This window comes from Hypanus sabinus, chromosome 11, assembly GCF_030144855.1.
Source record: "Hypanus sabinus isolate sHypSab1 chromosome 11, sHypSab1.hap1, whole genome shotgun sequence".
Taxonomy (NCBI): Eukaryota; Metazoa; Chordata; class Chondrichthyes; order Myliobatiformes; family Dasyatidae; genus Hypanus; species Hypanus sabinus.
In genome coordinates this window covers 48,227,284-48,245,199 of record NC_082716.1, presented here as the reverse complement: position 1 = coordinate 48,245,199, position 17,916 = coordinate 48,227,284, and the positions used below count along the sequence as shown (strand labels likewise).

At 37.5% G+C, this 17,916-nt stretch overlaps 1 protein-coding gene across 9 annotated transcripts in view; it reads left to right on the top strand.

The window, feature by feature from the left end:
- LOC132401931 (inaD-like protein) overlaps nucleotides 1-17,916 on the top strand; it is a 299,063-nt gene that overhangs the window by 113,358 nt on the left and 167,789 nt on the right. For all 9 annotated transcript variants that reach the window (XM_059984281.1, XM_059984284.1, XM_059984283.1 and 6 more), the window contains 5 exons: nucleotides 1,840-1,911; nucleotides 2,347-2,524; nucleotides 5,068-5,178; nucleotides 9,398-9,454; nucleotides 9,576-9,726. In XM_059984281.1, coding sequence (XP_059840264.1) covers nucleotides 1,840-1,911; nucleotides 2,347-2,524; nucleotides 5,068-5,178; nucleotides 9,398-9,454; nucleotides 9,576-9,726 — 569 coding nt within the window. The remainder of the gene's footprint in view (nucleotides 1-1,839; nucleotides 1,912-2,346; nucleotides 2,525-5,067; nucleotides 5,179-9,397; nucleotides 9,455-9,575; nucleotides 9,727-17,916) is intronic.

Below are 17,916 nucleotides of genomic sequence, written 5' to 3'. Positions count from 1 at the left end.
TTTTCCTCTGGGGGACAAAAGTTTTGCTTTTGGGATAAATATATTCAAATGAACAAAGTGCTGTCAGTATTTACAATTTGACAATGGTTGGAAGGTTCACCAGTAACTTCTAAATGTATATTTATGGAAATGTTTGACCAAGTTAAGGATAGACATAGAGAGCAAAGCTGCATTAGTATATCCAGTTATTATGTCATTATTTAAGCTTATGTGTTTATTCCAATTTTTAAAATTTCATTTTAGAAAAGGTTTAAGGAGTCTTATATGCTCCAAAATTAGTAAAGGTCCTGAAAGACTATGATGGTGTGTTTTTTTTTTCTTGTTTCTCATTGAGAAGGACCACCAATGTGCATCAACTTGCTGGTGTTTTCCACTACATCTTGGTGGCTGAAGTCAGATCTAATTTTGCAAAAGTAAATTCTTAGAAAGCAGGTGGCTTAGATAGGGCATTGTTGGGTTCTGAAGTCGTGAGCCACTGTCATTGCCAACGTCTTCAACTTCTCACATAAGCGGTAGTCTACTCTTCCCATTTGCTTCAAGGAAACATCCATCTCATTCATATCCCCAAGAAAATTAAAGTGTCCTATCACAATAATTCCAACCAGTTGTGCTACCATTGATCATAGTGAAGTGCTTAAAGATATTGGCAATGGCCCACAACAGTGCTAACCTTCCAGACAATCTAGACTCTCTGCAATCTGCATTCAGTTTAAAAAAAAGGACTATGGTCTACCATCTCCTTTTCAGTACATTCTGCTCTGGATCACCTCGACAATAAATATATACCGAATACATTCAGTGGCACTATTCCCCCTAAGCTGCATGGGTACTCGACCACACAGTAACGGAATTGCTCCTGCGCATATAGCTTTTGTTTTATTAAAGTGCCATGTAAAAATATCCCACTCAGAGCAATGGTTGATCCACACAATTGCAAAACAAAATTAGCGGGGAAGTTATTCAGTGCTCACTTTATTATGTATGACAGACAGACAGACGTACTTTATTGATCCCGAGGGAAATTGGGTATGGAAGTGGAACCCGGTGTGGTCTGCTGCTGCTGTAGTCCATCCACCTCAAGGTTCAACATGTTGTTAAGTTCAGATATGCTTTCCTGCACACCATTGTTGTAACACATGGTTATTTGAGTTACTTCTGCCTTCCTGTCATCTTGAACCAGCCTGGAACTCTCGTTAACAAGGTATTTTCATTCACAGAACTGTTGCTCACTGGATTTTATTTTTTATTTTGCACCATTCTCTGTAAACTCTAGAGACCGTTGTGTGTGAAAATCCCAAGAAATCAGCAGTTACTGAGATACTCAAACCACAATGCCAGGCACCAACAATCATTCCACAGTCAAAGTCACTTAAATTACATTTCTTCCCCATTTTGTGATATTTGGCCTGAACAACAACTGAACCTCTTAACCATATCTGCATCTTTTATGATTGGCTGATTAGATATTTGCATAAAGTGGCCTCTGTGTGTATGTTAGGGTGTTACTCATTGATTAGAGTTCAGTTGTCAACACTATGATGCATGATAAGGTGCAAGGAATTTCACTGCACATTGATGTATAATGACAATAAATTAACCTGAATCTGATGGAAGGAACTCCTTGTCAAATTAAATCCTTTCCTATGAGGCCAATCATTAAATATAACCATTGCTGATTGAATAATAGGTCTGGTGATTAACAATGGTGCACATATTGAATACTTCTTAATTTGTTAGATTTTAACATTTAAAATCTATATTTGTATGTTTTTTGATTGGTATAGTATAAAATTAAATGTAAACTTTGATTTTAACACAGTGTTATTCTTTTATTATCAGTGAACTGCCGGAAAGAGAAGAAGGGGAAGGGGAAGAAACCCCTATTTTGAGTCATTGGGAGGCACCACGAAGGTACAATAGCATCAAACAGTTTAATTATTGCTTCCTACTTTATTGCCTATTCTGTTCCCTTCAAGTTTATTTACCTTTGTAGAGACACATCATCTGAAAACTTACATTGAAATATTAAAAAAGAAATTCTTTATCATACAAGATGTGCCTAGACTTTCAAAGAAGCTCTTAATGATAAATGACTATTATTATTATGATTGCATTTTTTTGATTGAAATGTAATAAAGTTGATGTTTCCTTTAGTACTGTAAGAAGTTTCATAGAAAACTTGTTGCTTTTGGATGATCTTCTGTTTATACAGGTTAAAATCAGAAAACATGAGTTTTGATCTTGTGATATAAGTACTAATTATAATAATATATTTGAATTTTTTAACAAAGATACAAAGAATGATTTATTTTCTCTCCATTTCATATACACTTATCTTCTTCATAGAGTTGAGCTTTGGCGAGTACCAGGTGAATCACTCGGCATCAGTATTGTTGGTGGTAACACAGTAATAAAAAAACTGAAAAGTGGTGAGGAACTGAGAGGAATTTTTATTAAACATGTCTTAGAAGAGAGTCCAGCGGGAAGATCAAATGCTCTGAAAACCGGGGACAAAATTATTGAGGTAAATTATTTTGAATTACATTACCATTTTATCAATCAATCTGTTCTTACTTAATAACAGCCTTAGTAACTTCTGCTATAGTTGATGTTTGAGGATATCTTGGTATTGAATATTTTCTTGGGATAAAAGACAAACATGAGCATTAAGGTGTTCCACCAAATTGATATGAAGAATCTTCAAACAACTATTTGTTTTGCTCTTTAAACGCCATCCTAAATTTACTGATTTAACATTTTTTTCAAAAATCTGATTATCGAAGATAATTAATACAATGGAAAATTATGTAGTTATGATGTTTAATTGGCAAATATATTTTAAAGTGTAATATGGAATCCAGGTCTCTTCCATGCTTTCCTCATTAAAGACCTTCCCCCAACTAGGACAGTGGTTCCCAACCTTTTTTATGCGATGGACCAATAGCATTAAGCAAGGGGGTCTGTGAACCCCAGGTTGGGAACCCCTGTAGGACATGCCGTCTTTGTTTTCCTGCCATCGGGGAGGAGGTAGAGGAGCATAAAGTCACATGGTCAAGAAGAACTGCTTCTTTTATTCCCCAGTGAGATTTCAGAATGGTCTATTGAACCCATGGACATTTTATAATTTGTACTCATTCTTTGTCTTGCTCTGGACTGCTGCCACAGAGCAACTTCCATAACAACATCAGTGATAATAAACCTGACTCTATTTCTGATGTATATTTAAAAACGTTCTCTTAAAGCTTTTCGGGTAATCACTTTCATGGCTGTATAATTCACCTTTTTATACTTAATATTGTTCTGGAGATTTTGTAAAGTATGCAATATGAACTAACGCGGTAGATTTGTGTGAGATGGGGGAATAATCCGACACTGAGTAATTGCATTTTAAAATTGACTCATTTTATCATAAAAGGTTATTCTAATATCTTAAGGTCACATTTTTATTTCTTTACACTTCATATAGTTGGATGCATCATTACTGAACTGCTTCTTAAATAGATGCCTCATTCCTGCTAAACCAGAGAAAAGCCATATTTAGGTTAATAGTACAGATTGTCGTTTTATTCAAGCCTAGCATCAAGGTTTCATTTCCTTAGTATATAGAACATTAAGAATTAGTGCAGGAAAAGGACATTTGTACATAATCTGTTACTCATCTTTAATGAAGTAAGTCACTTTACCTCTGTCTTAAGTAATGATGTTCTCTAATTTTAGAATCCCCCATGAGAGAAAACTTTTTATAATAATAGGGAAGTGAGAGTAATAAGCCATGGGGATATTTTTAACCTCATCAACCTACGCCGTCACCCCAGATATTTATGCTTTAATAAATTAAGACCTCTCAGTCTTCTAAACTCCAATGAATAGTAGGCCAACCTACTCAATCTTACTCATTACTTTATCCTCAGTGTAAACCAAGCAAACCTTCATGAACTGTTCTAGTGCAGATATATCCTTCTTAAATAAGGAGATTAAAATCGTGGTATCTCCAATGTACACCATTGTCACACATTTTACCTACTCTTCAAAATTCCTGTTCAGCTTAGTACAAAGGAGCCTGTCCTTTTTTGTTTAATGGCTTTTTTTCTATACATGCTAACCAGGAGAAAATTCCCATCTATTCATAGCCTGTTAAACTTTAAAAGAATTTTGGCAGTTCCATAAAAACATAGAAAATCTACATCACAATACAAGCCCTTTGGCCAACAAAGCTGTGCTGAACATGTCCTTGCCTTAGAAACTACCTAAGGTTACCCATAGCCCTCTAATTTTTGGAGCTCCATGTACCTGTCCAGGAGTCTCTTAAAAAATCCTATCGTATCCGCTTCCACCACCGTTGCTGATGGCCCATTCCATGTACTCACCACTCTGCATAAAAAAACTTAACCCTGACATCTCTTCTGTACCTACTTCCAAGCACCTTAAAACTGTGTCCTCTCGTGCTAGCCATTTCAGCCCTGGGAAAAAGCTTCTGACTATCCACACAATCAATGCCTCTCATCATCTTTCAATAAGATTTCTTCCCGGTCTTCTAAAGTCCAGGCAGAAGTTCTGCTCTTACCTGCTATCCTTGGATTCAGTCTGTTTGATCTTTATGTACTCTCTCTGTGGCAAATTCATGCTAGATTCCGAGACCAAAATTGTACACATTAATCAAAGTATGGTCGACCAAATCTCTCTTCAATGCGGTAAAACTTGTGTATCCTTGTATTCAAATTTTCCTGTTATCAATGCCGACATTCCTTTTGAATTCCTAATCACTTGTTGTACCTGTCCATGGACTTTCAGTGACCCATGCATAACCCCATGTGTATAGTTCCTTTAAAACATCTCTACTATCCAATCTGCACTACCTCCCCCACCCCAAACCCCCAGGGATTGGAAACATCTGCTTCAAAGCACCCTTTTGCATGTGTTGCTGAAGTAGAGAAAATAGTCCACTATTGTTTGATGACAATAACTCCGTTGCAAATGGAGTGATCATACAAGGACCCCCTAATGTTGCTTCAGTTTAACATGCACTAGGGATGCTAATTCTAATCTTAATTGAATACTATTTTACAGGTTTCTGGTATTGACCTGCAAAATGCCACACACGATGAAGCCGTAAATGTCATAAAAAATGCTGGAAATCCAGTTGTTTTTGTGGTTCAAAGTTTATCACCTACTCCACGAGTGAGTAAACGCTAGAAAATAAAATGAAATTACAATGCAATCCTTATCTGTGTATTGTATCAGCATGTGAATGTATTTGATGGGCTTTAAAGGTTACAGTGTACCTCCAAATTACAGCAGTTGGGTAATGGAAACTCACCCTTACAGAATTCACAAAGCACAACCAAAATATTGAAATATGGAATAAAAATTCCCAGGGGGAATTTATGTAAAAGAAAAAATCAAATTGAAAAAGCATACCAAGAGCTGATATAGTTTACCAAGGACAATAATCAGAGGGAATTGGTTTACAGTGTCAAATTTGACAGTCTCTTCTACTGATTCTTGTACAATGATCGCAGTCTGCTGGCTCACTGTGAGAGCTCTCTAAAAGGATTTGCTTTAGAAACTGACAAGGCTATTTCTTTTATTGAAATTTGCACAATGATATTTATCAATCAATGTAGCATTCTTTTCTAGTTAATTAAAACAACAATGGTTTCCCTTCTACCTACAGTACAATCAGAATTCCCTTTCATACTCATATTCCCTTGCAGATTACGTACCCAAGGAATCAGTACGGTTAAGAGAAAAATCCCTGCAAGAGTACATCTCCACTTATAATAAGGGATTCAATGGGGAGATAAAAGGTTTTGCATTATGGAAAATTGTGAAACAGACACATTGATACGACATAACCCCCCCCCCCCCCCAATATTGGGGTACCATGGGTTACAGAGTTTACATATTTATAAGGTTAGGAAATGATGCAGTAAGATTATTGATAATAATTTATAACGCATTTTGGCATCCAGTTTCAATATCAAACTGTTTTACTCCAGCTTAACCAAAGAACTGTCCAAATTGGTTTATTGTTTCTTTGCAATTAATTTAATTTTAAGGGACATTTATTTCTGTACATTATTTCCCTCTCAGCCTTTATACTGTTACTAACACTTAAAGAATTCTCCCTTTCTCTGAATTTTGATTCCTTCCCCTCAACTGCCAATATATGAATTATTTAAATGAAGTTTGAAAAAAATAAATTTCATCATCTAAGTCCAATCCTATTCTCGCCAGTGGTCTCTTTGCCTCTTCCATTATCAGAGGTTCAGTCAGAAGCCCTATAACACTACGTTAATGTGCCTGATTAAAGTATTTTGGGTGCTGAAGAGTTTCTGTTTCAACTCCACTCAATATCTGTAAATTAATGAGGCAACTATGGAGCCTGATGTGGAGCAAAAGAATCAGTTGTTTAGGTTCTTACTAAGATCAAACCAAGAAAAATCTGACACCTGCAGGTGGGAGCGGGCTGCATCCCCTTTTAACTACAAGCCATTTACTTTCTCCTTTTGTACAAAACATGCCATTTTATACACATTGAGAGAGTTGTTTCTGTCATTACCTTCCCTGCATGGTCATCATATGCCTTACAGACTTTTACCTTTGCTTCTGCTGGTTCATGCCTGAAGCCTCCCTTTGTTTGGATAAGACCATGTTTACTATGGTGACAGACTCTTTATCCTAAGCATTGATGAACAGAACTTCCAACACGAGTCTGTCGTTCCTTAACTTCAAAACTGTAGGCGGTATATGAAAACACTGCAGAAGGTGGAAGCCTGATTTTAAAAAAATCCAGAACACACCGACAGCACTCTACAGGCCAGGCAACATCTGAGGAAAGACAAACACAGTTAACGTTTCAGGTGAAAGACACTTTTGAGTTGATGAAGTTTCTTTGACCTGAAATATTAATTTTGTTTCTATTTCCACAGATACTACCTAACTTGCAGTAACACCATTAGTGAGTTATGTGAGGTCTCACCAGCACTAGATGTAATTGTAGCTGACCTTCTGTGTTTTTATACTCCCATCTTCAGCTCTATTAATCAATATTCCATGTTGCTGCTTACAGCAACATCCTGCAACTTCTTTCCTTTTAAACAAAGTCTGTTTTCCTCTTCTTCCTACTAAGTAGATAGTCTCACACCTTCCATCTGTACTTCACCCCATCGCCTAACCTATCTGTATCCCTTTGCATACTCTTTCCTTCTTTTTAAGAGTTTGCTTTCCCACATATGTTTGCATCAGCAGAAAATCTGTATATGAACTTTTTTCATCAAAAGCGTTAGTGTTGTAAGCGTATAGGCCCCAATAGTCACTTATTAGTTTTAGATTACCAACCTGAAAATGACTCATTTATCCAGGTTTTTGTTTCAATCATAGAATTAAATTGTCTGTATTTTTAAAAAAAATTGCAGTATATTTTCTGAAAAATTGAACTCTTTTTCTGTGCTGATTTTTAAGAAGTTGAAAAACTATAATACATTCTTTGAAAATGTCAACACATTTGTTTCAATATAATTAGATTTTATTACAGTTCTAAAAAAAAGCTGGTTTTATATTATTTTGCATATATATCTGCTTTCTTTTTGAAAAGTGATGAACTATTAATCATCTTGGCTGGGGCTAAAGACTGAATCCTTGTGAAAGTTGAGAACAGTGACCTACAAGTTCATAAATTACATTGCATTTTAATATATACTCTGTCAGCAACTTAAGGTTGTGTAGCAAGAAGAAAATATCTACATGATTCTACTTGAACAATGAAATAAGTAATTATTTTGTATTATATGTATAAAGTTCACCATCCCTCCCTGATTCATCACTTCTTTAAATTCTGATCAGTTTAAAGCAGTCACTTTTAAGAATGTTCAAAAACTGATTTGATTTAGTCTAGGGAGTTAATGTGTTCATTTGGTCATTAACTATAGTGTATTTCTGGAGATAATTATATTCTGATCCATGATCCATAAAGTGTTAGTAATACACCATGCTTCTGTGTGTAATATGAATAATTAAGTTTAGTTACTGCCAGTCATTTAGGTATGTACACAAAATAATAACCTGGCTTTTAATATGCAGTGGAAGTTGCAGTGATGTGGACCATATTCATAAGTGTTGTTTCCCTAACTTAAAATTGGACAACTTGTAGAACAAAAACTAAGCTGATAGTGTAAAAACAAAAGTGCCGTGCACTTCCATATTTCATGATTGCCCAGTAACAAGCTGGCGAGTAGATGAAAGCAGTATCTGGGAGGTTTAATGAGGAAAGTAAAGGAGGAGAAGGAAGGCAAAGAAACAAGGGACCTAAGGAATTAATCATCTCTCTTGGAAAACAGAAGTCATATCAATTGGAACCAGAGGAGTAAAAACAAAGAAATGGAGTTTTCAAGATGAAGAAAGCGGTGAGGCTGATCTTTCAGTTGAGCCTCAACTGGATGTTAAGCTCTCTATTTTCACTCTGCTTCATCCATGTGAAAAACAGTCTTCTAATAATATCATGTCTTAATATGAGCACAAGCCATAATGGAGGCTCGTGACGTCTTGGCATCTCTTAAAGGGTGCCAAAATGTTCTTCTGTTTTGTTCTGTATCCTATACTTGTTTAAGATTCTTACCCTTTTAAGAGGAATATGCAAACAAAGCAATGCAAATTAAAGTTTAAAAAAAAATAGTTTCCATTATCTTCTTATCTGAACAAAACCCTCCAGTTAAAGCCAAATTTCATTAATTACAGTCATGGAGTTTCATTATCACCACTGGGTACTCGGGTACATTGAAGTACACAGAAGAGGGCTCAGTTGCAGGGCACAAATGCAAATTTTAGTTGTACCAGAGATTCAAGAGATGCACTAAAATTAAATGCTACTCAGGATTAGGAACTGAAATAAGTTTTGCTGGTATCACAGGCTTTTTTTTTTGCTTTCACCCCTCTCCAACTGTGCAATTCAGAATACACTTCCTTTCGGACAGAGTCATTAACCTAAAATGTTAAACACGTTTTTCTCTCCAGAAATTTGAATTTTTATTTCAGCTTGCCTTTGCTGTTTTGCCACATTCCCTTGCACATGCTATGGCTGATATTTGCAAAATAATTGGTTATATGGGTATATTTGGGCAGTGTGGGCTCATTGGGTCTGTATTCCTAAATAAGTTTAAAACAAGCTTTTTTGTACTCTTGCTTAGAAACTCTCTGTACTTGTAATGGACTATATTTAACATTCTGTGTGTTTTTTCAGTGAATCTTTTCTAATCTTCTATACATCAATAGAAGAGGATGACTGGAAAGAAACATGCTATCTCAGTTGTAAATTGCTACGGTTTTGCAGTATTTTTCATGTGGTAAAATGCTAGCTGCCATTATAAAAATGAACTTGTATCACAATTCTGTTCAACAGCCATATTCTATATATCAAAGCAAAACTGAACAAAAACAAGGAAAAGAAATAAAAACAGTAAGTAACTTCTTAAAGATAATTTTAATTATAACTAAGGTGGCAACAATTGTTCTGCAGGTGCAATACAGTTATAAAGTAATTTTCCCTTTTTATATTATATCTTTTGGTCCTCTTTCAGGCTTTGGCCCCAAATAGAGCTGGTCCACCACCACCCATGCGATTGCCTCCACCTTACAAAGAACCTGCAAGTGTGAAGTTATCAGAATTGGAGAAGCCAGTGGAATTTCCAGATAGTGGCAAGATTCCAAAGGATGAAAATGAGAGTGACCGTAAGTTCAATAAGATATAGTGAAATCAGGGTCAGTTTTTGATGTCATTATGAGGTGTGGGCATTGCTGATAAATCCCACAGTAATAAGTCTTCCAACTTGCCTTTGAGTATGTATTAAACCCAAAGATGTAATGTTAGAAAGCTCCACTTGTGGAGAGATAAAAACGAGATTTACGGAATTAAAAAAAAGAACTTGTAAACAGAAAGCTATGCGAGAATGAAGCATGGCTGATGCAGCACAGGAAAGCAAGAGAAACGCAGCAAGCTATTAGAAACTAAATATATAAAACTGTTAGAAGTGGAATTAGTAGTGAGTATCTCTACCCTACTTGGAAATCTCAGGGTGAGATCTCAGGGAGGAGAGATGATAGTGACAAAAGATCTATTGAAGTTACAGCTATAACAAGCAGCAGCTGTAATGAGTGTAATGAGACAATATCAGCAGAGACGAGTGTCTAAGATCTCTACCAGGTAACCTGGAATTAGTTCTGTTAAATCATACCAGAGGATTTGGTCAGGTTCTTTTTGTATAAGTTTGTGAACCGACTTTCCATTGGTGATCAACTTTTTCATCCAACAAAACAAGAAGATGCAATGTTTAATGATGTAGGGGATTTGATATGGTTGGATGTATAAGTTTGTTTTCATTCGAAGAATCTGAATTTGATTTTATGCAAGAACTGATTATTTTTGCAAAGACTTTGATAAGTCATTGAATGAAATTTACTTTGTTTATAAGTTGTGATGTTGGAGAATTGACGTGAAAGGAGTTAAGCTGTATATATATATGTAATATTTGAATTTGTAGATAATACTAACTGAAACTGAAGTTAACCATAATACTTAAGAATAGGAATTCAATAAGAATAATGCTAGATCTAATTAGTTGGGAAATTGGAGTAACAAAGGTTATTCTAATGAAATTCACTGATTTTAATTAGAAAGGAATTTGTTTTTTTTTTGATATTGAGATTTGGAACCTAATCAGAATGTTGGAATTTTGACTTGTTCTGACTCATGTAAATATTTTGTATATCTTGTTTTTTTTTATAAACAAAACTTACGTTTAGAAGTGTGTTTTTTCTATTGACTTCCAATACCTAGGGTTTCTGATGGCCTGCTAGCACCTATTGTAGTACTATGTAATTTGATTTTTCTCATAAAGGCTCCAGCAACAAGTCACACGAGATAAGACCAGCGCTGCACAGGTATCAGATAAAACTTGCCCAGCCAATCAAGAGGCAGTGTATTAGATAACCATAGAACACTGATTAGTATACAAAACACTAAAAGAATCTTATTGTTCAACCTCAGTTGTTCAGTTAAGATCTACAGTGAAAGAAAATTGAAGTCAAAGAGGAAAAAGGTGTCTAAATCCTAAATGCTATTTTAGTCAATGGCATAGCAAGAACAGAAAAAGATAAGGAAGTACTGGACTTCTAAAAGAATATGTTCAGTTGCCGGAGTTATTCCTCTAACTGACCCCAGTGCAGAATTTCCTAAGTCCCTCATAACAGAGTAAAAATTTGATTCTGCCGTGCAAGATCTCCAGCCCCTGCTACCATACACTCAATAGGGAAGTAAGTGGTGACCAAAGTGTTTCCTGCCATGTAGCTACTTTAGCCAGTGTTTACACTCAGAAAGTTGGAAAAGACACCACTCAAGTTTACCTTGGTGAGTTGAAAACCTTAGTGAAGTGGGAAAGCTTATGATGAAATACTGAGAGATGTATTAACCTAGATCAGAGAAACACTTACTATCAAGAGTAGGGAAACAGTAACTGTTGGAACTTCTGAAGATGTGCGTAACAAGATCATGACTCTTCAGTTCAGAGCAGAAACTTCTGATACCATACCAACAGTTTTGTAGAGGATGTTGGGACTACTACTCAATATTAGAGCTGCAACTGGAACAGGGAAAACAAAACCTGCCATTGTTTACTGAATTATTGACACTTTCTACGCTCCGAGGAAGGCAAGCGTGCTTCCAGAACTGCATGCATGAAGCAGCATTCGGGGGCAGTCAAACAACGTGCTGTTAAACAGTCTCAGACCACAGGTACCTGTAAAGAAGATGATTTAGCACAGCTAATTCCAGTTACTTCTCAACAGACTAAATGGATCACTGAGCTTCAAAGACAACTAGCTGCTCTGCAAGCTACACAACAGCAGAAGGTAAAAGCGAGTCGGGCAGCATCCGTTGAAACAAGCAGTCAGAGTTTCGGGCCGAGACCCTTCGTCAGGACTGAAGAAGGAGGGGGCAGGGGCCCTATAAAGAAGGTGGGGGGAGGGTGGAAGTTGCCAGGTAAAAAAAACAATCAGAGGAAAGAGCAAGGGGTGGGGGAGTGGAAGCAGGGAGGGGATAGGCAGGAGAGGTGAAGAAGGAATCTAAGGGGAAAGCACTATGAGTAGTAAAAGAAGGCAGTATCATGAGAGAGGTGATAGGCAGCTGGAAGAGGAGGCAGTGTGAAAGTGGGATGGGGGAAGGGAGAGGGAGGGAATTACCAGAAGTTGGGGAATTTGATGTTCATACCAAGGGGCTGGAGACTACCCAAACAATGTATGAGGTGTCGCTCCTCCAGCCTGAGTTTGGCCTCATCATGGCAGTAGAGGAGGCCATATATGGACATATCCGAATGGGAATGTGAAGCTGAGTTGAATTGGGTGGTAACCGGGAGATCCTGTCTGTTGTGGCGGATGGAGTGGAGGTGCTCAACAAAGCGGTCCCCAATCTGCGTCAGTTCTTGCTGATGTAGAGGAGGCCGCACTGGGAGCACCAGATACAATAAATGACCCCAACAGACTCACAAGAGAAGTGTTGCCTCACCTGAAAGGACTGTTTGGGGCCCTGCTACCACCATCAGGGCCCCAAACAGTCTTTCCACCCTCCCCCCACCTTCTTTATAGGGCCCCTGCCCCCTCCCCCTTCAGTCCTGACAAAGGGTCTCGGCTCAAAACGTTGACTGCTCATTTCAACGGATGCTGCCCGACCTGCTGAGTTCCTCCAGCATGTTTGTACGTGTTGATTTGACCACAGCATTTGCAGCGTACTCTGTGTTTACTGAAGGAAAAAGCGAGCTCTGAGACTGCAGGTGATGCCACCAAAAGGAAAGGCTGACATAAAAGATAAACAAGAGTCCACAACCACTGACGAACAGCCAGGTACCAAAACCTTGGTACTGTCTTAAAGGTGGCAAAGAAGAGCACATAGCCAGCTGTTGCTCCCATGAACCAAATCTGGCATTAGTAGTGGAAAAGCCAAGACAGCTTGGGAAGAGACAGTGTGAGTGGGAGTCACTTCATGATACTGCTAAGCCTCCTTTTAAACCAGAAGCAGTTCCTGTTTCAGGACAAACAGGGACTGATGTTGGCAAAGCATATCCCAAAAGCTTCAAGGTGTTGCTTGGTGAAACAAAGTCCCAGAAAGAATGGGATCGCATCTTGAAGTTTGAAGGTCATCTGGTGAACTCGGGAGATGCAGGTGACGTTAGCGCTGATGTTGTGCAAGCTGTATGTGAGAGTCATCTTATCCAACTAATAGAACCTGCCGCAGGTGTCGCCATTGCATATTTTCAATCCTTAATGATACATTCAAGTGCTATGCCTGACAGTTACACACAAGAAAATCAGTGTGGGGGAATAACCAGTTATTTCTCATCTCTCTGATGCTGAGATTACAGACTCCCAGTTAACTAATCTATGCAAAAGGGAAGTCATTAAGCAGATGGAAACTGGAAAAAAAAACATCCCCTTCAGTACGGAATGCAATTCCCAGACTACCCCACCTTCTTAGAGGATGAGAAGGGGACTTCCTTACGTTAGAACTTGATCAAAGTAACACAAAAGATGTGTTAGTAACAACTTATCATTTCACTAGATTTGGCTTTTTCTACACCTAACCAAAAAGCCAAGACAGTTGCCAAGTGTCTGTGGGAGCATTTCATCTCAGATTATGGTTATCCTGAGCGCCTACACAGTGAAGAAAGCCCTGACTTCGAATCCCATTTGGTTAAAGAATTGTGTGAATTTAAAAAGTCAAAAAGTGAGAACTGGAATTCATAAATTCAGAACTACACCATATCATTCCAGAAGAAACCTTGTTGATAGGTTTAACAGGACCCTCTTAAATATGTCAGGAACCCTGGAGATGACATACAAAACTCGTTGGCGAGAATTTGTGAAATCCCTAGTCCATGCTTATGATTGTACTAGGAATGAGATGATTGTCTTTAGTCCATATGAATTGGTGTTTGGATGACAACCCAGAATTCCAGTTGACTTAGCTTTCAGACTCCCCTTAAAAGACAAATATGGTAGATCACACTCTCAGTATGTACAAAATTTGAAATCTCATCTTGAGGAAAGCTTTAAAATAGGTACAGGGAACTCACAGAAAATGGCAGACCAAAACAAGACCAGATATGACAAACATGTGACAGCTTCCGAGTTCTGAGTGCTAGTAAGGAATATGTGCCTACAAGGTAAAAATAAACTTGCCGATAAATGGGAAGAAATAGTCAATGTAGTGGTGAGCCAAGCTGGTGATGTGTCTGTCTACGAGGTGTGTCCTGAGAAACCGGTCTGGACCCATATGAACATTACATAGGGATCTGTTGCTGCCTTGTGGATTTCTTCATTCTGAAGACAATGAACAACCTTCTGCTGTCCTTGTTCACAACTACACAACTCACAGTACTAAGAATGAACAGTTGGTTGAAGAGGAAGAAAATCTAATTGACTCTAAGAGGACAAGGATGAGGTTTATGACCTCAGACCAAGACTTGACATTGTAGATGAGCTTTCTAAGAGTCAAGAAACTTGTGAACAGTTACACGGAAGAATTGTGTGTTCCAACCCAAGCCCAAATCAGCCACTTTGGTTGTAGACCAAGTGATGGAATCCCAAAGAAATGCAAGTTACTTACCGGATGTAGCGGAATCTACTGTAGAAAATAACTTATCTGTCAGTCCTGAAGAAAACTCAGTGGAAGAAACAACAATTGAGGAAATGTGTAATCAGTGTATCCCACCTGATGGCAGAAGTCTGGAAATTTTGTCAATCCCAAGTGAGTCCAAGATTCAACAAGAAAAAGAGACGTGATGAAGTGTTGACTAGAAAAGATAAGACAAATGAAGATTTTCACTAAGAAGAGTCTGAACTCAGAAGGTCATCTAGACACAGAGAAAAGCCTAGATCTCAAACATATCCTGAGCTAAGAAATCCTATAGTGACAACAGTCCAGTCCCTTTTCCAGTTTCTGAGTTCAGCCGTCATAGAGACTCTTCCAGATTTCACATACGTTGAACACCCCAAACCCATTACTGTGCAAGCTATATCTGTATGCAAAGGAACTTGCATAAATTCAAAGGGGGAGGGTGCAATCCAGGTTAATTAAACCCAAAGATGTAATGTTAGAAAGCTTCACTTGTGGAGGGATGAAAACGAGGTTTATTGAATTTAAATAAAAGAACTTGGGGAAAAATAGCTGGCTGACACTGCACGGCAAAGCGAGAGAAACACAGCAAGCTATTAGAAACTAAAGATGTGAAACTGTTAAAAGTGAAATTAGTAGTGAGTATCTCTACCCTACTTACTTGAAAACCTCAGGGTGAGACCTGTAGGGAACAGATGTAGCTTCTATTGAAGCTACAGCTATAACAAGCAGCTGTAATGAGATACAGTAATATCGGCAGAGATGAGTGTCCAATATCTCTATGGGGTAACCTGGAATTAGTTCTGTTAAATCATACCAGGGGACTTGGTCAAGTTTTTTTTTGGTACAAATTTGTGAACTGACTTTCTGTGGATGTTCAACTGTTTCATCCAATGAAACAAGAAACAAGATGGTGAGCCACCCAAGATCAAAGAACAAGCGCGGGAATTAAATGTTTAATGTTTAAAGCACAGGATTTAATATGGTTGGATGTCTGTTTATTTTCATTCAAAGGATCTGAATTTGATTTTCTTCAAGAACTGATTATTTTTGCAAAGATTTTGATAAGATACTAAACGAGATTTACTTTGATTAAAAGTTGTGATGTTGGAGAATTTGTCATAAAAGAGTTAAGCTGTGTATATATATAATTTTTGAATTTGTAGGCATACTGACCGGAATTGAAACGGAAATTAACCATAATATTTATGAATAGGAATTCAATAAGTTTTCTAACTAACTAGGGATAAATAAAAAGGAAAGGTTAGTCTGTAAACCTTTAAATAGGAAATAACACTAGATCCAATTAGTTAGAGAAATTAGAGTAACAAAGGTTATTCTAATGAATCTCTGATTGTACTGTAATTTAAAAGTAATTTGGTTTTTGTTTGCTATCTGAGATTTGGAACCTAATCAGAATGTTGGAATTTTGAATTGTTTTACTTATGTAAATATTTTGTATATCTTGTTTTTTTATAAACAAAACTTACAGTTAGAAGTGTGTGTTTTCTATTCACTACCTCCTTCTGATACCTGGAGCTTTTGATGGCCTCCTTGGACCTAGTGTAGTATTATGTAATTTGATTTTTCTCATAAAGAGTGTGACGACAAGTCACAGAGATAAGACCAGTGCTACACAGGTGTTACAAGTAGATTCAAATTACAGGGGAGCATGGTAGCTAAGAGGGCAACACGATAGCATAGTGGTTAGCCCATCACTCTACAGCACCAGCGATAGCTAATCAGGGTTCAATTCCCCGTGCTGCCTGTAAGGAATTTGTAAATTTACCCCATGACCACATGGGCTTGCTCCAGGTTACATTCCAAATATGTACAGTTAGGACTGGTGAGTTTTGAGCAAGCTTTGTTCGCACCAGAAACCCAGCGACATTTGCAGGCTATCCAGCACAATTCTTACTGATTTGGTTTGACACAAACAATGCATTTCACTATATGATTCACTGTACAAATAAAGCTAATCTATGACCATAATCCGAAATGCTGTATGAGTGTAAGTATGGTTGAAACACCAATAGGTAGGATTTTCCCTAGTAAGCATGTTGAGTCTCTGACTGTTCATTAGAACTTCAATAGTTCTGACTTCAGTGGTTTTCATAGACGCTGCCTGACTCTGATTTTTTTTACAGAATTTTCTGTTTATCTTTCATATTTAAAGTATCTACAATTTTTATTTGATTTTCATTCTCTAACCACCAACTTGATCTTTGTCCTAAGCAACCATCAGAAATTGAACCAGACAGTTCCTAACTTTGCTTTCAAATCAGTCATGAGCTGATCAATGCAACCACTTAGACTACATATTTTTCAAATCCACTTCTCCAGACTATTGTTGGCCCCTCCTTGGAGAACTAAATCTGCCATAATAATCACAGCCTAAAATTCCTGTGTGAGTGGAACAAACTAAGCTCCTAATTCAGATCATGCATGGCCAAAGCTTACATCCATCCCAGTCATTGTTACTTACAGGCTTGACTATTCCCTCATTCAATCTTTTAAGAGCATGAGGTGACCCAAACTCTGTTACTTGTGATTTTACAATAAGCCCTGATCACCCATTCCACCTCCCCTACCCCCGTGTGTGGTGATCAACTTGTCTCAGATACTGCCCTCAATTTAAAGATTATTTTTTCCCAATTCTTTTCACAGTCTAATCCATTCCTATCTCATCCATCCAACAGTTCAAAGGTTTCAAAAGTTCAAAGGTAAATTTAATGTCAGAGAAATGTACACAATATACATACTGAAATTCTTTTTCTTTGCAACCATCCCTGAAAACGGAGGAGTGCCCCAAAGAATGAATGACAGTTAAATGTTAGAACCCCAAAGCCTCCTCCAGTCCCCCCCACACGCGTAAGTGGCAAAGCAACGATTCCCTCTCCCCCAAAAATGCTGATTAGATATCAGCATTTTTTCCATTTGTGCCTTCTTGCTTTTCCTCAAATACAAATACTCCATGTGGTAGCTTTCTCTTTAACCAACAAGGCCGTTAGCTCTGAGATTCTATGTTAAGCCTCTTAGTCCCTCTACCATGTACGACCCTCTTCAAGTTTTTAATTGTTTTTCCCTAAATACCTAAGCCAAAATTTCATAATTATGTGATGGTGAAGAATCTTAGGATAGATGTGCTGCTGTATAAATGCATATTTTTGTATATTGTGTGTCAGATTAATCAACCTAAGCTTGATTGCTGTCAGGATGTTGGTGAATTTGAGCATGGAACACTGTTATTAGTAAAA